The sequence below is a fragment of the Nannobrachium achirus genome (assembly GCF_963921795.1).
Source record: "Nannobrachium achirus genome assembly, chromosome: 12".
NCBI classification, from domain to species: Eukaryota; Metazoa; Chordata; class Actinopteri; order Myctophiformes; family Myctophidae; genus Nannobrachium; species Nannobrachium achirus.
In genome coordinates this window covers 28,908,984-28,930,326 of record NC_137832.1, presented here as the reverse complement: position 1 = coordinate 28,930,326, position 21,343 = coordinate 28,908,984, and the positions used below count along the sequence as shown (strand labels likewise).

Below are 21,343 nucleotides of genomic sequence, written 5' to 3'. Positions count from 1 at the left end.
TACACAGTGTAATTTGTTTGTCTAGGACAGTGGTTCTCCAATTGGGGTCCAGGGACCTCCAGGGGTCCTTCCAGGGGGTCCCAAGCTAAATTCGCAACGCACTGTGGGCTTGTAGATTGTCTGTTTTCAAGATCTTTGTAATTTAGTTTAATATTTTTGAAACATTTTAACAACACAAATCTTGTATGGCAGTCCCTGGCACAAACTATTTTCAGATGTGGGTCCGTTGCCAAATATGTATTGATTTGGGGGTCCTTGACATGAAAACATTTAACCACCACTGGTCTAAAATGTCCATGAATATATGACAGAAGCATATCACCCATGAAATGTCATCATTTATCAGTATTGTAATTTTTCTCACAATATGTTGATTTGTTCTTCACGCAGTGGTTGATAAGGTAATCATTGATATGATATGAGTTGTGGATTGTTTTAGCTCCAATGCTACAGTATGCCGTAGGCTGTTACGAGCCACTGCACTGTTGGAAGAATTGTAACATTGTCATGATTTCTCTGTTTCTGCGTAATTAAGTTTTTGTTTATTTAAGAAAAGTAGAAAACAAAAACAAAATCGGCAAATGTAAATGTAAAACAGCAAGATAATGACTAGTTAAGTCTAGATGATACATTAGACTAGAGTGTGTTCAGAGTGTGTCCTTGCAGTTGAAAGCTGGGCAGGCGGGCTTCTCTGGACAACACTCATTCATCAAATCGCGGCCTCATCCTCTACCTTTGTGTGCAGACTGAGAGAGACCAAGATGAATAGCTGGCTATATGCAGCTCTGTCTGTTAATGACTGGGTGGTGGCCCAAAGGTTAAAGAAACAGGCTGGCTGGAAAGTTACAAATTCACATTCTCAGCTGAGCTGGCTCACTGGCTGATATAATCTGGCCAGGGAACAGAATCACTTTAGTGTGAATGTGACCTGGGCCCACACTCTACTCCTGCAGTAATATTGACCAGTAGTGGAAAAAGCACTCACATTTCTTACTTGATTAAAAAGTATCAATACTGTGATGTAGAAATACTCCATTTCAAGTAAAAGTCCAGAATTAAAAATGTACTTGAGTAAAAGTATGACATTATTGGCATCAAAATGTACTTAAAGTACCAAAAGTAGAAGTATAAAATGTTTGAAAATAGCAGATCTACAAGCTCACGTTGTGAGCTTGTAGATCAGCTATTCTCAAATAGCAGGTATAAAATAGGGCGAAAGTGGTTAATGTATGTTTTATAATATTGTAATTTATATCTGCAAAGTAACTAGTAACTGAAGTTTTCAAATAAATGTAGTGGAGTAAAAGTACAATGTTTGGATCCGATATGTAGTGGAGTAGAAGTAAAAGTATGAAATGGGAGATACTGAAGTAAAGTACAAATACCTCAAAATTGTACTTAAGTACGGTACTTAAGTAAATGTACTTAGTTACTTTACACCACTGATATTGACATACATGTGTGTACTAAAGAATCTCAGCACGACTTGGAATGTGTTTTAAGTGACTTCTATCACTTGTCATTTAAAAATCACACCCAGTGTGAAGTAAGCTGTGTCAATTTCATTAAGCGTTCCGTGAAGCTCGGCCAATGTGGGATGGGGCGGGACATACAGATGTGGGACATACGTACATACAGACAAAGCCAGATGTAGGAGCGGTTAGCACCGCTCAAAAATACATTTACTTATGTGAATTGTTTGGTTAATACATTTTTGTTATAAACCTAAGCATAGTTACAGTATCTCTTCAAATGTTTCCTTTTTCAAGGCTACAGCTATACACTTCATATATCTGAAATGAAGACACATGGAAATAGTAAGCAAATTTTGGTTAATAAATGTATTTATTTGGCTTTGAGAGAAGAAGATCACTGCATGAGACAGCAGCACATACAGTCACAGTTTTCTAGCAGAACGGTCTTGTAAAGTGTCAGCGCTCCTCATCCACCCCAGAAAAAAGTGAAATGCGGGTGGAAATGCAGTTTATAGTTTCAGTTAAGGCAAAAATTATTTTTACATTTTCTAACACTCAACAAGCAAAATAATCTATCCCATCCCCAGATATTCAGGCTCCTGGAGTCAAACCATGCATTCACGCCCATTGATTGATTCATTTGTCAATAAAAGCTAGGGGAGTGAAAAAGGAAATGTAAATTATAAGCTTGAGAATGACAGGTCATTTTATTGCAGGATCCTAGAGTTAATTTACAAATGCTTAATGCCTGTTTTCCAAAGTTCAGGTTGGTAAACATGACCAGATGTCTCCATTCTACCCATCTCCTCATGTTCTCTTTCCTCTGTTATATGCTCCCATATGTCTTGTACTCTTCCATTATAATACTTCCCAAGCAGCTCAGTCGTTTTCAGCCCTTCCTAAACACTACTACATTATGCACCTGTCCTTTTGCAGCCCTTAATGGATTTCATGTCATTTATTCTAACCTACCTACAGAATAAACTCTCTAACCCTCCTCATGCAAGGCAGGCCATGCAGGAGCTGTAAGTACTTCTTTCCATCAGACTGCAGAGAAAGTGAGGGTGATGATAAGGGGGTTTGGGGGCTAGGAGGGTGCGTACGGACTACGGAGTAGGGGTTCGGTGTGGAAGCAGGGGTCAGGTGGGGTTCTGGTGATAATAGCCCTTATAATGTAGCACCGTACATACTCCGTATGTGACCAGTGGCATCTAAACCACCCCCTGTCACCTGCAGTCTGGATGGAGTGTCCTTCGCTGTCACCAACAGCTGCCCTACTCGCTGACTGCGACATAGTTTTATGGTTCTCTCCCTCTCTCTGACTGACACACTAAAACATTCTAAATACACTATTACAGCAGATAAACTAAGAGACAGTTGCCTGACAATATGTAAAATGGCTAGTATTGACCAAATACAAGGCTTTCACTAATAATGGAGGTAGAGGGTAGCCAAGCAGGTTTGTAGACAATTATTCAATGCTGGCAGCTTAGTTCGTGAATATCCAGCTCATCGATAGGTGAATCAATCCATGGGGGTGAGTATCCATATATACTTCAAAAAATAATTATGTGATACAAAGCGGCATTTAAAACTACATTGTTTTCTTTCCCGGTGCGAAATTCCCCCGCAGAGGAGCTGCAGCATCACGTGCTCCTCTGACAACAGAAAATAGAGGCCCCTCCTATTTTAAAATATACAATTTCTCTGAGTTGCCATTCGTGCCGTGCTATGACTTTACATTGACAAAAAGAGGGACAGAGCGAGCGGTGGAGATGAATGGCTTGGCAAAATCTTACATTTCCTTATGTCATGAATGAAAAGCATTCACCTGTTATGAGATATGTATCAGTGAATGTACAGCTCAACAACACATCATTTGCAGGGAAGAAGGTGGGCTTTCTTCTGACTTTCGTTTTCTGGCAGCCTTCAACATTCAGGAATTTGCAGACAGAGCAGATTGTACAATAAAATCCCTACTTACAGCACTTTCCAACCTCTATGTAGAATAGCACCGGAAAGTTGGAATTGTAAAGTTGCCTCTTATGCTTTGCACCTGTGCGTTTATCTAAAAGTGTGTGTGTGTGTGTGTGTGTGTGTGTGTGTGTGTGTGTGTGTGTGTGTGTGTGTGTGTGTGTGTGTGTGCGTGTGTGCGTGCGCAATAGCAGAAAAGGGCCAGCCAGAGAATGCCTGAAGAGTGGTTGTTAAGGTTAAGAGAGTTGACATCTTGCAACATTGGAGGACTGACAGCAAAAGGAAACAGATTTTATCACCTCTTTTCCCCGGAACTCCACCCCCCTTCTGTGGTATATAAATCCAACCCACTCCCTGCCACAACACAGAAATCATACATTGTCTTTTTTGTTAGGAAGGAATGATGTTATAATCTCTCCTTAGCGTCATTTCTCCAAAATGGAGGTGTATCCCTCTTAGCCACTAGTAACCTGTCTCTCAGCATTCCACAATTAGCCACAATTTGGGTTTCTGTTTTTCACGGTTTATATTGCACATTTTGACCATTAATGGCACATTTAATGTAGATTATAGGCTTAAGACATTCCTGACTCAGAAACCACCTGGGATTTTTAAGGCATTCTGTTCCATCCTGGCATTGTATCTTTCATGTCCCTCATTCCTCATGTATTCGATGAGAGAGGCTAGTGAGCACCGGCAGCACCCTATGCATGAAATATCACTGGTCATGATACATCTCACATAACTGACACTGTTACTTGGTTCTATCTACTAATCTGGTCAGTCTCTATCTTAGAGTGAAAAAGCCGGAAAGGTGTGTGGCATCTGGAGTGAGAGGATGTGTGCATGTGGTAATATACCCATGAAAATCAGTGTGTGAGTTGTTGTGGTGAACAGGGCATTGTTGGCGATGGAGATAATGACGAGGATGATGATGGTGACATTTAACACAAGCAGTTTAGCTCTTGCTGGTCTTGCCGGACACGTCTCCCTTCTTCTTATCCTTTGTATCCTTCTCTTTCTCCTTCTGCTTCTGTTTGTCATCTTCTTCCTGATCTTCTTCCTCATCCTCTCCCTCCTCCTCTCCCTCTCCCTCCTCTTCTCCCTCTCCCTCTCCCTCCTTGTCATCTCCCTCCTCACCATCCTCTCCCTCATCACCATCCTCTCCCTCATTCTCCTCGTTCTCCTCCTCCTCCTCGTCCTCCTTGTCCTCCTCCTCCTCTTCTTCCTCGGGCTTGGCACTGGACTTCCTGTACGCTCCCAGGGTGTAGCTGCGGCTCGACGAATAGGAGAAGCCGGGGTAGCTGGAATGGAGCATGGCTCCGCCCACTGTGCTCAGACGACACTCCTCTCCCTCCAGCAGCTTCCTGTGAAGACGGACAGAGAGAGAGAGAGAGAGAGAGAGAGAGAGAGAGAGAGAGAGAGAGAGAGAGAGAGAGAAATAGTTTTTATGTTTAGGATTGAGAAAGAGACAGAGAGAGGTAGTGAGAGAAATTGGATAGATAGAAATATAGAGTTAAGAAGACATTCAACAGTCCACATTTTACAGTGTACACCGTCAAGTCCTGTGTTCATTTATCCCACTCTCAGAGTTTAAGTAACAATTTGTTTTACAGTGTAGGAAATCCAAGGATAAGGATTCAGACCTGTAGGCAGCGATCTCGATGTCCAGGGCCATCTTCACATTGAGCAGGTCCTGGTACTCACGCAGGTGACGTGACATCTCTCCCTTGGTGCTGCGCAGAGCATCCTCCAGCTGCTGGATGGTATCCTATACACACATGAAAACACACAAACAGACACGCACACAAATTAAATATGTTATTATATTTAGAACAATGCTAAAACTAAAAGACTGGTAGGGAGTGTTTTTTTTATTGTGAATAGTGCCCATACACCATCCTCATCATACATACCTTCTGAAATATAAAACATCTACATATTTGGCTTCTGCCACTGAAAACATGTAACATAGTATTATAATCATAAGAGACAGACCTGTAACCACACATTTAGTTCAAGGCTCCAGGTTTATGACATCATGTGTATCATCTTAAAGGAGTAGTTCACTCCCAAAATGACTTTGTTTTTCTTGATTATTCATGCCATGGAGACTTGAGTTCAATAATATTTTTAGTTTTTGTCGCATTCCGAAGACAATAATTTGATTACAATAAATGTACCTCCATTGATTCCGGATGGGGACCCAAATGTATTTGGGTCCCCATCCGGAATGAATGGGGGTACATTTACTATAATAGATCTTTTGTCTTAGGAATGCGACAAATACAAAAAGAATATTATTGAACTCAAGTCTCCATGGCATGAGTAATCAAGAAAAACAAAGTCATTTTGGGGGTGAACTACTCCTTTAAGGGCTTTCCACAGGCCACATACCTGCATCTCTCCCATCTCGTTGTTGTGGCGATCCTCCATCTCAGCGATCTGCCTCTCCAAGGCCTCATTGTGGCCTCTGAGTGCATCGATCTCTAGGGTGCGTGACTGCACCTGCCTGCGGTACTCGCTCAACTCTTCCTTGGAATGTTTGATGGCGTCCTGGTTGCGGGCGGCCACCTCGGTTACGTTAGCGAACTTGGAGCGGTACCAGTCTTCAGCCTGCACCTGGTTCTTGGCCGAGAGGGTCTCGTACTGAGCTCGGATGTCTTTCAGGGCCGTTGACAGGTCCGGTTTGCTCATGTCCATCTCCACAGAGACCTGAAAGTGAGACAAACCGAGGTAAAGAGGAGTGGGGTTATTGTGTGAATGATGGTTGAGATTTGATTCATTTGCGTCACGCATTTTTAGCTTATCTGCTATTTTGGGCATATGTTCTCCCCAGAATAGGAATGCTGGGGTTCAAGTGTTAAAAAAAGCCACCATAACACTGTGCAGCATTAGACTAAATAATGCTACATAATTACATAATCATTATCAATTCTTGCCATTCTGTCACGAAATAAATCTACAGTAAAATAGGTTAAAACATCTTTACATCAATGTTCCTTAAACTTGGAATGAAACTTAAAATGTTTAATGGAAATTAAGTTGTTTTTCATTCATTTTCATTTTCTTTTATAAAACAGTCACAGAAAGGATGACCGAATGTTGCTTTACACTATAAATACTGTATACTATTTATTGCATTGGTCTTTTGTTCTCTATGTGCACTACGTTACCTGTACTCTCACTTGACTTACTTTGAATTCCCATGAACTACCTTTTTCCTTGTTGACTAGAATGCCATCAGGCTATTTCAGATGTCCTTGTTAAAAGGATCCCTGGCAAATAAACCGTCATGCCTCAGTAAAAATAAAAATAAATAAAGAAATGAAAGAAAAATCTTCTTTTGAATTAAGCCCTATTATTCAGAAAGCCTAGTTGTTATATGATGGATTTTATTTCAAAACAAAACTCAGCATGTGCTGATCAAGCCAGTGCAAGCATATAGCAGTGTGTCTGATTGCTTACATTTGTATATAGATACAAATAGATAACAATGTTTAAACATTTTACAAAACAAAGAAAACATGTATGTTGTATATGAGTCCTGCTGTGTTGCAGCAAGTGAGGTGCAATGCTGAGAGGTGGTGAATTGACTGCTGACACTGTCTTCTTCTGTCTCCCTTTCTCTCTACTGGTCTGTCTCTCTCTCTCTCTCTCTCTCTCTCTCTCTCTCTCTCTCTCATTCTGGGCTGCTAATAGCTTACATAGCAATACAATTACAGAGGGAAAGCACCAGAAAAACAATCCATATACCACACTCCATGACATTCAATGTTAGGCATTCACGTGATAGGTTTGAGCATTTTAGCCAATTTCACTCCATATACATTATTATATAATTAATGTGTATATAGGCCTAGCTTATAGTGATAATTAAAAAAAATAACTGAATGTGCCTTATTTTATTAGTGCAATTGAGCCCTTAAGTGCCTTGAGGGACTAATTGATAATTCAATAATATTGACAACTTGAAAGAACAGTTTTCTCTGTCTCTCATTCTGTTGTCATGTCTGCTGTCTCAGCAGAATAGTCGGCTACGCTAGTGTGTGTTTGTGTGTGTGTGTGTGTGTGTGTGTGTGTGTGTGTGTGTGTGTGTGTGTGTGTGTGTGTGTGTGTGTGTGTGTGTGTGTGTGTGTGTGTGTGTGTGTCAGAACCTAAACTGACAAACTTTTTTCCAGAAGTCTGTCAAAGCCACCACAATAAAGGTGGTGAAGGGTCCATATGAGTCGGTCAAACCTTTTGCCCCACAGAGTTTGCATTGCACTTGCTAGCCTTGTCCCGCACTAAGACCACACCCCAAGATTATGCGCTAGTTCTCCGCATCTCTCTCTCTCTCTCTCTCTCTCTCTCTCTCCCTCTCTCTCCCACTTTCCAGCCCACCCCCTGCCATTAGCATTAGGCTACTCTCCTGCAAGAAGACAGTCCCACTCACGCACGTATGCGACAGGAGCATATATCACCTGCATGCATGCTTACATAACAGCTGCAACACCCACAACTCAAACCGCGAGTTGTAAACATAGCAGGCCATAAACATTCTGTGACGTCGCAGACACGATTTGGGAGTCTTTTTTCCCCCTGTGTTTCACCTAGGCGGACAGGGTTTTGAGGTTAGGTTTTTGGGCATACTTTTGTGAGGTTAGGGTTAAGGTTAGATTCATAGTTTCTGTGAACAGTGAAGTTAAATGTTAGGGTTTAGGCGCAACCTGGGCGACACTACTACACCAATGAAAGAGGGAGTCCCGACATGATTTGCCAGTTCGGGGGCGGGGAGGGAGGGAGGGAGGGACAGTTCCGTGGTGCTGAAACGGAACTGCAGTGTCATAAATTCTCCAAGCTGTCACTAATCGCAATGCGCAGTGTCTGTCTGTTGGCGCAAAAAGTGTGAATAAACTCGACTCGACTCCCATACAGTTATATTATATCTATATCTATAGATAACTGCATTATGACAACACTATAGCAGCAACAATTGCAGCACATTCCCAAACTACAGAACAGGATGGGGGTATATTGCAACATGAATCACAACAGTAGGTGTATGATAAATATTAGTAATTATAGTGACGAGATGGGCGTTGATGAACTTTATATCCTAAATCAGTGGTTCTCAAAGTGGATTCCAATGACTTTGTGGGTTCCTTTATGAAGGTCTAAATTGACCCATACAAGTCTGTAACTCTAGCAGAAATGGAACAATTTGTATACTGTCACTGTAGTTAAGGGGAGACCTTGAAATGCAAAAGTTTGAGAAACACTATTGCTATGATGGCAGAACTCACTGGGATGCTCTGTGCTATATGGAGAATTATTGTTGGGTTATGTGGCAGTGGCACAGTGAGAGGTTAACAGGTATGAATGTTATACTGATAGCCTATGTGGTTAACAGGTGTAACCGGTATACCTGTGTGGCTTGCAGGGAAGCCTGCATCTCATGCAGCTCCTCCTCGTGAACTTTCCTGAGGAAGGCGATCTCGTCGAGCAGCGACTCCACTTTCTTCTCCAGCTCCAGGCGCGCCAGCGTGGCGTCGTCCACGTCCTTGCGGTAGCCCTTCAGCGAGTTCTCCGCCTCCTCGCGGAGCCTCGCCTCCTCCTCGAGCTTCTCCTTCACGTGGTCCAGCGTCTCGCTCATCTGCACGCAGTCCAGGTGCATCTGGCTCTTCTCGTGGGTCAGCTCCTCCACGCGCGCCCGCAGCTCGCGGATCTCCTGCTCGTACAGGTCGTGCAGGCGGGACGGCTCGTTGTGGCGCTGCCGCAGCATTGTGACCTCGGCCTCCAGCACCTTGTTCTGCTGCTCCAGGTTGTGCACCTTGTCGATGAAGGAGACGAAGCGGTCGTTCAGGCCCTGCAGCTGCTCCTTCTCGTTGGTGCGGATGATCTTCATTTCGTTCGTGACGGCCGTGGACTGCGTCAGGTCCATGCCGGAGTCCGGCACGGAGGAGAAGCTGCGTCCCGCTCCCACTTTGCGGTAGTTGGACGACGTGAGCATGGCCGGAGAGCCGTAGGCGCGGTGGCCGCTGGAGCTGCGGTAGCCCCCCGCGTGGCGAGCGGGGCTGCTGCCCAGAGACATGCGTCCCGACCGGGGGGCATCTCCGAAGATCTTCCGATAGGAACTGCTGGAGTACATGTCGCCGGAGTACATGCTTCAGAAGTGATGCGGTGATCAGTCCTTTCTCACTGCTCCGTGGTGCGTGTGAGTGAGTGTGTGGAGTTTGGGAGAGTGGGACAGAGAAAGAGACAGAGACAGAGAGAGAGAAAGTGAGATGCGAGAGATCTGGCTAAGTCAGGTGTTTTTATAGTGATGGCGGCGGCGCATCATTTGACGCAGGGACAGCAGGAGATGGGGAAACCTGCAAGCTCCTGCAAAAAACCTTCATTCCCCAGGGGCCACAAAGTCACTCATGCAGCTCCTCCTGCTTGTAGCCTCCGCAACGCATCCTCCTCGTCCTCGCCCACTGCCTTAACATCATTTCATTAAGATGGCACTTTAAACCTTTGCTGATTTATTTCTATACAACTTGTAATATGCCTATATTGAATTTGTTCCGAACGATAACGCTGCACGTTATTCGATGGATGTTAAGGATTTAGGCCTACACGTCACCAATAAAAAAAACACATGATCAAAGAAAGTTAAAGTGGGCTGTAGGTGGTTGTGATCTGAAGCACCAGAATACATTTGGCCACGCCACACCATTGTATAAAGTCATTCAATTATGTTTTAAAGGTTGAACGCTGGCATGTTAACATTTTTACACCTTGTTGTGCAGTTTTTGTGTGCTGTCCCAGCAGAATAACAGGTTACAGGATCGATGTAGGCCCATAGACCCATGCATGTGTGTGTGTGTGTGTGTGTGTGTGTGTGTGTGTGTGTGTGTGTGTGTGTGTGTGTGTGTGTGTGTGTGTGTGTGTGTGTGTGTGTGAGTGAGTGAGAGTGTGTGTGTGTGTGTGTGTGTGTGTGTGTTGATGCTGCAGTCTGCATACTTCCAATCCAGCCATCCTCACGCCGACCTCCGCAATATCGGAATACGGGATGAGACAGTCAGAGTCACACACTCAGGTCTTATTCTGTGCGTCCACACCTATATAGGCTAAAACCTGCATGGGCCTATAGCCTAAGGAACAGTTTTTTGGTCGGCTAATTTCTCATTATGTAGGCTATATGTTCTTGAACAGATTTGACCTATAGCCTATCTAACGACAAAAAGCATAAGTCTATTGTAACATAAAGTGCCAAGTGAGATGTATAGAAATCCCTAAAAAACAAACTCAGTGATAGTTAGTTTATTGTGTTTATTATGGTAATCAATATCATGCATGTATGATATCATGGAGAACGTGTGTGTGTGTGTGTGTGTGTGTGTGTGTGTGTGTGTGTGTGTGTGTGTGTGTGTGTGTGTGTGTGTGTGTGTGTGGGGGGTGTATATTGTGCTGCGGCAAGCAGTCTCCCCATCTCGTCGCTCTGGCCCTGGCTCCGTGCCAGTAGGACACCGACCACGCCCCTGTAAAGGATAACCCCTCCCCCCCCCCCCGCCCACACACACACACACACACACACACACACACACACACACACACACACACACACACACATGCGCGCGCACACGCCCACGCCCATCCCGTCAGTGGACTGCAGGTTTTTTCTCACCGTTCAGTCAGCACATCCAGGCATTAAAACATCAAACAAGGCGTCTCCCCAGCTCTCCATCTTCAGCTCTGTCTGGACAACACGGACTTAAATGATAAGACATGCCAACTAATCCCAACTCAGGACCTAGGAAGCACCTTATTTATTGTCGAGAGTCGGGAGCTTCAAATTGTTTTGAAATTGGTGCAAAGAAAACTATCAAAATATTTTGACCTAAAAATGTAATTTAGGCCTATATATTATATATATATATATATATATATATATAGGCCTATATGAATGATTTAACTCATTTGCCTACAACAGTGCAGACCCCCACCCCAATTCCAACCCCTTCCTTCCTTTTTATTTTCATTTTAAATTATGTTTAGCTACACAGTTAGTTAAATCTCTAATTAACTTATTATTTCTTATTTGTGTGATCATTTTGGACTTTCTTTTTTGCCTATTTGTTGCTCTTTACAGTTTGTGTTGTAGCCTATAACTAATTTGTTTTGGTTTCCAAAAAATATTTGCAATGCAATGTGTTCACTATTCATTCGTTCGTTCATGTATGTGTGTGTATGTATTTAACACTGCAACACAACTGACAATAAAAATGGATACTTTTAAGAGTTTTTTTTTTTTTTTTTGTTATTTTAAATCTAGGTCAGAGCTTTAATCATTCATTGGTGGTGAAATGCAGAAATAAAGATAATAATGATGATGATGAAGATGCCCTATTGCGTTTTTTCCAGGGGAAACACGACACATGGAGGTGCAATCATTGTGGGGAGGAAGAAACAGCAGAACATGTGATGATGAGAATTTAATAGCATAAATTAAAGAGCAGTATGATTTAGTAAATCTACATTTTCAGGGGAAAGGTGTTATTAGATATTTGAGTATCCTATGGACCAATTTGATTGGCAGAATTTGAGTTTAATTTGTAATTGTTTAAGTTGTGTATTTAGTTTAGGTATTATGAGTGGGTGACTCAGGCTTTAAATCAGGGACTAGTTGCGTTGAATAAAGAGACAAGTAGGTGGCGGTAATGCACCAATATGTTTGCCAACCGCCAATAAACCTTAATAGAAGAAGAAAAAATAGAGGGCGCTGCGAAAATCCACCGGAAGTACAGGGCGGAAGCCTCATTATTTTTCGACGAAGAAGCGAGTATAACAACAACAAGAAGATCAAGATCTGCTAAGCGGTGTTAGCTCAGCAATTCTGTTTATTTAAGTATCTACACATTTGATCTGTTTATTGTTTTGATTCATTTACAATACTCATTTTCTGCGAAAATGGGTAGGAGTAGGAGTAGAAGTCCGCCAAGACGAGGTAAAGAACTAAGTAGCTTGCTAACAACAACAACCTGGGCTATCTAACGGTAGCCTATCACAGCTAAACTATCCACCATGTTTGTTAACACAAGGGAGAAATGTAGGCTACTCACGCAGTGTGTGATATATATAGTATCATATGGCTACGCCAGGCTATTAATCTAACGGCGCAGTGTTTTACGCAGATCAGATCATTGAGTTGCCATGGGGGAAATTAGGCCACGTCGAAACTGTGTGTGAAACTCTTCACTTTTTGTAGTCAAAACAGAACTTCCTTTTGCCTGTTTAATTAGATGCATGCATTCAGTGCAGTGGTTATCAAACTTTAATGTCGAGCACCCCCAAATTGACACGTATTAGTCCGCGGACCCCCATTTGAAAAGATATGCCAGGGACCCATAAAAGAAGATTTTTACGGCTCTAGCATTTTAATTTCAAGGCCCCCCAGTTTGACATGCATTAGAGACCCCTATTTAATGGTATTTCTATCTCTGAGACCCATTGTAAAATCAATGTTAAGTTAACTCTGTCTGAGAGTTACAGACCCATAAGGGTCCATTCGGTTCTTAACTATCATTTAGCTGGGGACCCCCTGGAACTCCCTCAAGGAAGCCCATAGCACTCGCCTACCCTCAATAACCATACATGAGATTGCATTCTTAATATATAAAGTTTTTTACTGATTAGGTGCTTGGTCTACCTACGTTATTTTTTCTAGATTGATATTTCTATGCAATTGATGTTAATGTATTGATGTATTACCTTGCTTATTTTATTAATGTATTACCATGCTTATTATAAGTCTTTGCAAAAAAGATCATCTGCTAAATGCCTAAACTGTAAACTGTAAGGACCCCTGGGGGTCCCCAGACCCCACTTTCAGAACCAATGCATTAGGTAAATTAATATTCATTGTGTCCGCAGGCGCAGAGAGACGACGTTCTCGCTCCACTTCCAGGGACCGCGAGCGAAGGCGCAGGGAGAGGGAACGTTCCCGTTCACGGGACAGGCGCAGGAGCCGCTCGCGCTCCCCGGCTCACAGGAGACGCTCTCGGTGAGACAAGAGAGTGAATGAAACGTTTTCAGACAAGACTTATTTAAGACGAACAAACATGCTATAAAATATATGCTATGCTATAAAACCAGAAACAACTGTAATGAAAAATGGTTCTCACATTCTCATTTTATTATCAGAAGTCCATAAAAGTCTGAATTACTTCCTGTCTGACCAAAATGTAACTCATGATTACATCGAAGGTTGCATTCACACATGCATGGTTTAATGCGATTAAAACGAATCCTGAAGCGTATTGTCGGAAAGTGTGCATCCTTAGGCATGTGTGAAGGCTTATTCTGTTGCGGATCAAACAAACAAACTGAAATCTACATAAAAATGGTTTCGATTCATTACAAGCGCAACAGCATACGGTTCACTGTTGGTGTGTGTGAATGCATCCGCGTCAAATGCAGGCAATGAAACATTGTGGTAGAGCCCTGCGTGGGTTAAATCCCACTCACGACCGTCCGCTCAGTTAGATTTCTGACCACCATTACCACCCGTCCCCCCTTTATCATCCCATTACTTGGGCTCTTATCACTTCTTATCAACCCATTGCAATGGGCCAGGAGGGCCATGCTCTGCCTACTGAGTCAGTCAGAGTGCTAATATTTACACTTTTACTATCTCCCCAGTGGGAGGCGAACCCGGGTCTTGGTTTTAGTAGCCACCCTGCTCTACTCACTGAGCTACCAAGCGGCTGACCAAACACTTTTTTTTTTGTGCTTTTATCTTTTATCTTTATCTCTAACTCTAACCCTAACCCTAAACCTAACCCTAACCCTAACCTCAGTAAAACTATGGCTAAATCTAAAGCAAATCCTAATTTCCATCATGGATCCTGTGGAGTGAGCTGTAGTGTTGGGTGGCTGGGGAACACAAGGTTATGGGTTCGATTCCCACTCAATTCCCTTTTCTTCTTCTTTTTTCTTTTCTTTGACCACCAGAGGATGCAATTGCATCCCTTTTCTTCTTCTTTTTTCTTTTTTTTGACCACTAGAGGGTGCAATTGTGTCAGCAGTCTGCAGAGCATGGCCCTTCTGGCCCCATTCCTATGGGCTGATAATACATGATAACTGGCCATTGTATAACATGATAACATCAGAAGCGGGTGCAATGATTCAAATGTCTGCTCCCTCTCACATAGTACTGCTGTTTATGTGTGAGGAGGTCAGGAGGAGTTGATCACAGATGGAGAGGGACAGTGTTTATATTGGCACAGGTGTCACAGGACATAATATTATTATAGGTATGCTATACTATAGCATATAGGCAAGGCAATAATATAATATATCGTGTGTGTGTGTGGGTGTGTGTGTGCGCGTGCCGTGCGTGGCGCGTGCAGGGCGCACACAGAGAGAGAAAGAGAGACGTTCTCCTCTGTATGTAGACATATTCATAGCTTGCTAAAATATATAAGCTCTATATATCTGCTATCTGGTTCAGTTGTGCCCCGCCGCTGTTTTTTGAGCGGTGGTCACAACGCTCCTATACGTGGCCGTGTGTGTGGGTCTGTCTGTATGTCTGTCTGTCTCCGTGTCCGTAGCCTGCAGTAACCTTTTCTGACCACACATGTTAAGGGAGGGGCGCTGTTGCACACACACACACACACACACACACAAACACACACACACACACACACACACACACGCACCACCGCTCAGTTCACACGAGTGTGATTTTTATTTTGGATGGCCCGTTCCTGACCGCAGGTATTTAAATACCGCCCGCGCTGCAAAGTTTGCGTTGGTACCACCATGCAGCCCTGGCTCTACATTGTGGGTTGATGAATTTGTAAACACAGGGCCAGGGGGAGAACGAGGATTATTACGCAGCAGATAAATGTCCCGTGGACAGACATGGTCTAATGCAATTCCTTGCTGAGCGCAAACGCATTAATTAAATATGCAAGAATGTTGCAACTTCACCCCCCCCCCCAATCACTCCGATTCTACCGAAGTCTGGACTAGCTCCTTTTGGAACCCCCTTTTTCCATAGCACTGCTGTGTAACCTCGCGCCACCAGACTTTCCACCTCAGAGGAAAGCCTGGTATTCGTTATAAAGGGGCCATGTGATCCGGTCTAGGCGGGGCCAAACCGGCAACAGGCAGAAGAAGTGGCGTCGCTTTGTTTTGGTCCCCCCTGTTTGTTTCCCCAATCCCTATTTAAATGCTCGAGAAGTGTAGTCTTGCCAGTCGCTACGAGTTGGACTAAAAGATGGATATACCAAATAAACTTTTTTTTAAATAAGCAAAACTACACTGCATCAAGGGTTTTATTCGGTAGGCCCTAAAATTATGTCCTTGAGTGCGGGGAATTATTTTGGGTTAAAACTTTGATCTTTCCGGCTAAAGTGTAGTGCATCTGAGGACTACAACATGACGTAGGCTGTTTCCGCTCCAGACGGATCAGAAACCCAAAAATGTTACTGATCCCAGGCTTGCTGCCGTGTAGCTACGGTGTTGGAGCACAGCCGCTGCCGCACACACACAGGTGCAATTCTGGGAAATTGCAAATTGTCGCGAGGAATCCGCTGGGAAATGTATTCTGTCTTCTTACCATTTATATTACATATTGTGATATCACGTGAAGCATGACCAATCCTGTATGATGAAAGGGTTACAGAAAATGTCCACTGAACTCAATGGACTTTTGAGGTTACGCAGGGAACGTCGATGGAACTCTTTGGAGGTTTACTCTAGGTGGAATAAAAATGGACAAGAACAATAGTCTGGTTGCCTACAGCAACCACACTAATGATGACAAGCATCATACAATTTCATTTGGATTAATTTTTTTCATTTAATTTATTATTGATTCAACTAATTAAATGTTACACCCCTAGGGTGTATGTATGTTTGAGAGCGAGCAACCATAGCAGGCAGGTCAGGCATAAATCATACACAAATTAATATGATAGATAATGTAATCATCTCTGTATGTGTGTCTAGGACAGACACACATCGTATTTTCGTGACGAATCATATTTTCGTCACAGGTATGATTGGCCAATCTTCGACTTCCTCTGTGCAGAACCAGTTGTGCACATGCGAAGGCACACAGGTTTGCACGTGCATGTGTGTGTTGCTTTCGTACTTGTCCAACCTGCGTCTCTGTCAGAACAACAAAATGTTTCACTTTGCGAATTTAGATTCTTATGAAGAAGATTGCCTTGCGAACATGACTTATGATCGGTATTGACTCATTCATAGGCTACAAGAAAGCGATGAAAGAATAAAATCTAACTCAAAGGTATAGATAACTAAACAAGTACTGTAGTAAATGTAGGCTATACAATTGGACCATATTTGTATGGAGATTGATAAACCATATACCGGTAACTGTGTGGTGGCATGCAGCTCCCCTTTAAATTATGTGGGGTGCATTGTTAAAACAAAAAGACCTGATAGTAGAGTCCACACACTGGATAATTGTGTGGACTCTCATTGTTATTTTTATGTATTGCCAAATGCCACGGTGATGATTCAAGCGTGTTAGCTCTTACAAAATACAGATCACGGGAGAATTTAAAAAACTAAACACACTTCGAGAGTCTGTGTGTTTGTGTGCGACACTGATGCGTTTGATTTTACACTAAAAAGCAACTCAACTCAATTAATTTCCATGAGTACTTAGTCTGCTCTTTTTCCCTTCTACACAAACCCCTCTTTGCAGATTTGCAAGCGCATGTGATCTTGTAGATCGGCTAATGTTCCCCTCAGAATAGGGATGCTTGGGTTCAAGTTGTTGGTGTAAAAAAAAGGGTTCTTATCACATAAAGATTTGCCGGCCCCCCTGTAGTAAGCCCCCTAGGGGTCCTGGACCTCTGACATGGATGTATTTCAAATGTATATTCAAATACTAGTATGAGATTAAGGGGTGGTAGGATCAGGATGTCTCTCTGGTGTTTTTGTTGATGTCCCTCCAACAATCTGTGTGTCCTCTGTGCAGGTCTCCTCCTCGCAGAGCACGCTCTTCCTCCTCCGTTTCCCCTTCGAGGCTAAAAGAAGGGAAAGACAAGCCAGTGAAGCCAATTGAGATCTCAGGTGAAAATGAAGAGTGAATTGTACTGACATCCGCTGTATTTTCTGCAGCTTCTCAGAGCATCAGATGTACAGTTTGATCATTGTGAGCCAGGAGTCTCAAAAGAGACTTTTATTTCACCATCACATTTTATTTTTATAGCACATATATATGTATAAATGGTGCATTTATATAGTGCCTTTATCCAAGGCGCTTTACAGAGAGTGTGGATTACATTCACCCATTTACACACATTCATACACCGATGGAGGAGAAAACCATTCAAGGCCCCAACCTGCTCATCGGGAGCAATTAGGGGTTCAGCGTCTTGCTCAAGGACACCTCAACGCTAACTCTGGGGAACCCGGGATCGAACTGGCAACCTTCTGGTTGCCAAGCGGCCACTCTACCCCTGAGCCACTGCTGTATACTGCATTACACATGCATAAAATGCATTACCATGCGCTCAACAACTGTACATTTGATTGAATAGACAGAAATGTAAACAGCACAAATGTACAGTAAGACATTGGCTAAAAAGATGGCTAAAAAGACACATTAATAGATGTCATCAACAATTATACGCGACTATATACACAAAAGGTGTCAGTGAACTCTATCTGTGGGAAATAAAATCTGCCTCCCCTGTGGTCTACTGATAGATTTTTTTATTACATTCCCTACATTAAAGTTGGAAAAAGAGAAAATGAACATGTAAATGCAAGGAAATGATATCAGAAATGATACTAATGAGGAACAAAATCACTGAACAAACATGAACACATTAATATAGATCTGACATGTTTCTGTTGTGAAAAAAACTGACAAATCTAGTTTTCTATACTTGGATTTCTTAGACCTTGCCAACCATGTACCAGAATAGTAAATTGGCAGTAGTCTGTGTCCTCAGTATTACCAATATTTCTGAATAAATGAAGAAAAATGTGTAATAATTGGGCATTACATTTATTTATTATTATTATTATTTATTTTTTAACAGAGGAAGATATGGAAGGTAAAACAGAAGAGGAGATCGAGATGATGAAAATAATGGGATTTGGTGGCTTTAGCAGCTCAAAGGTAAGCTTACCATATTATTTGTCTGGTGATATACATGCACCCACCAGAGGGTGCCGTTTGTCCATGTTGATTATTTTTTTGTGTAGATGAATTGAACGGCACATCATTTTGTTTTGTAGTTTTGATATCAATTTGCAACAAGACTTGTATTAATTGGGGTATTAATAAGTGCAATCTTCTTCAATACATTTAGTCTGAATAACCATATTGTGGGGGCTTGAAACTTTGGGTTGGAAAAGGCCATCATGCACAGGCTAGTTTTGAACAGTGATTTCATTTCTAAATATCACTAGGTAAGTAGGTAATGTGTATCTAAAATATCAGTAAAAACGTACCTATTCATATGGTAATTCATTTGAATCATGACAGAATTTGATTCATTATTAAGTGTCTGCAAACGTAATTGCACGTTTTTTTTTATTGTGCACAATTGAAGGATTAACATTTAATGATTTAACTTTGATTAGTCTTATGCAACAAAGTAATTTCATGTGATATAGCCATTAATCCTGGGGGGCGGCATAGCTCAGGGGTAGAGAAACTGGTATTAGAGCACGAAGGGTATAAATCCCGTAGGGTTCCCAGTTCGAATCCGGGCTCCCCCTGAGTTAATGTCGAAGGGTCCTTGGGCAAGACTCTGAACCCCTAATTGCCTCCGGTGAGTAGGTTGGTGCCTTGCATGGCTTCCTCCGCCACCGGTGTATGAATGTGTGTGCGAATGGGTGAATGTAATGCACAATCTATGTAAAGCGCTTTGGATTAAAAGCGCTATATAAATGCACCATTTACCATTTACCATTTTTCAAACAGGGTAAGAAGACTGATGGATCAGTCAATGCACATGCTATCAACGTATCCCAGAAGAGAAAATACAGGTATGCTATCCAAAGTATCCATTGTTGTCTTCCTCTTAGGGCTGTCACAATTATTACATAATCGTCTAATCGTGATTATTTGACATTATCGCAATTATTTGACATTATCGCAATTATTTTTTCATAATCGTCATAATCGTGAATGTTGAAAAATGTCAGAAATAGTGGAAATAGCAGATCTACAAGCTCACAACGCGTCGCATCGCGACGCGTTGTGAGCTTGTAGATCGGCTATTTCCACTATCAATGTTATTTTTTAAGTAGTAAGTTGTCAAATATGTCATTAATTTCTTCGTGTATTTAGGTTTTGTGTCATATCTGCCATGTGCAACTTCAAAGCCTAAAAGCCAAACAGAAATGTAATAGTCAATGACAAAAACACAATTAAATCGTTAATCGCCAATTATTTGAGTGACAATTAATCGTCATGTAAAATGTCATATCGTGACAGCCCTACTTCCTCTGTCCTTGGATGAATGATGGTTCTTTTATACACAAAACAGTGTGACATAACTTTTTTTGATAGAATTCAAAAATACATATTTTATATGAATGTTTTAAATATGTTTTGTCTCATGCTTATTACTTTGCCATGTCAAATTACAACTTTTTTGACACAGGATATGAGCAATTCTCTATCAGCCTCTATTCTGGCAACCAATCACCTCCGCAGGTGTTTCTATGCAGGGATCTCGGCTCTCCCATTGGTGGTTGATGATGTAATGTGTGTTGCAAGGGTAAAGCTGATGTCAAGTCTTTATATATTTATTTTTTCTTTCCACCACAGGCAGTATATGAATAGAAAAGGTGGATTCAACAGACCACTGGACTTCATCGCTTGAAAGGAGGAATGAGTCACATAATACTTCAGAAATATAACCTTTGATAGCTTCTCTTCATGAAAGTGGTTGGTTTTGTGCTAGTGTTTTTTTCTTTTTTGTTCCCCTTGTGTATATACAGTACATTATAACTGAACATAACAATGTCAATATTTTGCTTTGAGAAAGCCTTGTAAAGGGCACTGAAACTCACCTGATGTTATTCCATCGACAGCATGCAGGGATCTGTAATTTGCTGTTCAAATAAAGTTTTTAATTTCTGTACCTTGGCTTGAATCCTGTTAATGACTGAACACGATATCTGTAAACACCAGCATTGCAGAGGGCTATAACATGCTGTGCAAGAACATTTTTAGATTTATTCCCATGTCATATACAGTAGTGTACACCCATCTTTTACTATTCTAACTTGCACCCTGGATTGGGTATAGATTAACATTACAATGATTTCAGTTTGTCCTTACCCAGTACAAGCCTTCTAAATATAACATAGTCAGTTTCTTTTGCATGCATTTAGTTTGTTCTATATAATATACGTATATATGCCTTAGTAATATGTGTTACCATCTAACACCCTCTGCTTAGTTATATTGTAACAAATTAAGATTGTATTGTTATGTTCTTATTAGATTCTGTAAATTCCATAATTTACAAGAATAACATGTCCTTTTTGAACAATGGGTGTAGGCCTGAAAACATGTTCTTCCCGATTGGCGAAACCAGGCTCGCCAATCGCAAAACAGCATGTGAATTGGGCCAATCGCTAGCCTCGAAATAAGGCAAACAACACCGCGAAAGCCAATCGCGGCCATACACCGCGAAACAGCATGGCAATAAGGCGTGGCTTTATCGCGAAACGGAGGCGGTGTCACGGCAGCTCGTGGGAGGATGTTGGCAAATCACTATCAAGTTCTTGAGAATCCAACCAATGATGGCACGCCAATAAGCCTGTACGGAAACATCGTCCATTACGGCTTCGCGCGATAACCAATTGCAACTGTAGATTAGAGCCAAGATGGCCGAACATGGAACGCAGTTGCCATCGAC

At 42.1% G+C, this 21,343-nt stretch overlaps 2 protein-coding genes across 3 annotated transcripts; one reads left to right on the top strand and one right to left on the bottom strand.

Moving 5' to 3' along the window:
- Window positions 1–4,407: 4,407 nt before the first annotated feature.
- Window positions 4,408–9,855, bottom strand: neff1 (neuronal intermediate filament family member 1; the record flags this gene model as incomplete). The annotated part of the gene is given in 9 exon segments (XM_080738555.1): window positions 4,408–4,816; window positions 5,096–5,220; window positions 5,847–6,164; window positions 8,857–9,598; window positions 9,600–9,658; window positions 9,661–9,735; window positions 9,739–9,793; window positions 9,795–9,834; window positions 9,837–9,855. Coding segments are annotated over 9 exon segments (1,842 nt in total).
- A 2,396-nt stretch (window positions 9,856–12,251) lies between these two features.
- Window positions 12,252–20,560, top strand: snrnp27 (small nuclear ribonucleoprotein 27 (U4/U6.U5)). Of its 2 annotated transcripts, none has more exons than XM_080739625.1 (6): window positions 12,252–12,420; window positions 13,353–13,476; window positions 17,431–17,525; window positions 18,503–18,582; window positions 19,393–19,457; window positions 20,245–20,560. In XM_080739625.1, the coding sequence occupies exons 1-6, from the start codon at window positions 12,384–12,386 to the stop codon at window positions 20,297–20,299; spliced, it is 456 nt and encodes a 151-aa protein (XP_080595751.1). In that variant the 5' UTR covers window positions 12,252–12,383; the 3' UTR covers window positions 20,300–20,560. The 2 variants fall into 2 exon arrangements, with proteins under 2 accessions (XP_080595751.1, XP_080595750.1); XM_080739624.1 differs by having other exon boundaries at window positions 13,347–13,476.
- Window positions 20,561–21,343: the final 783 nt, after the last annotated feature.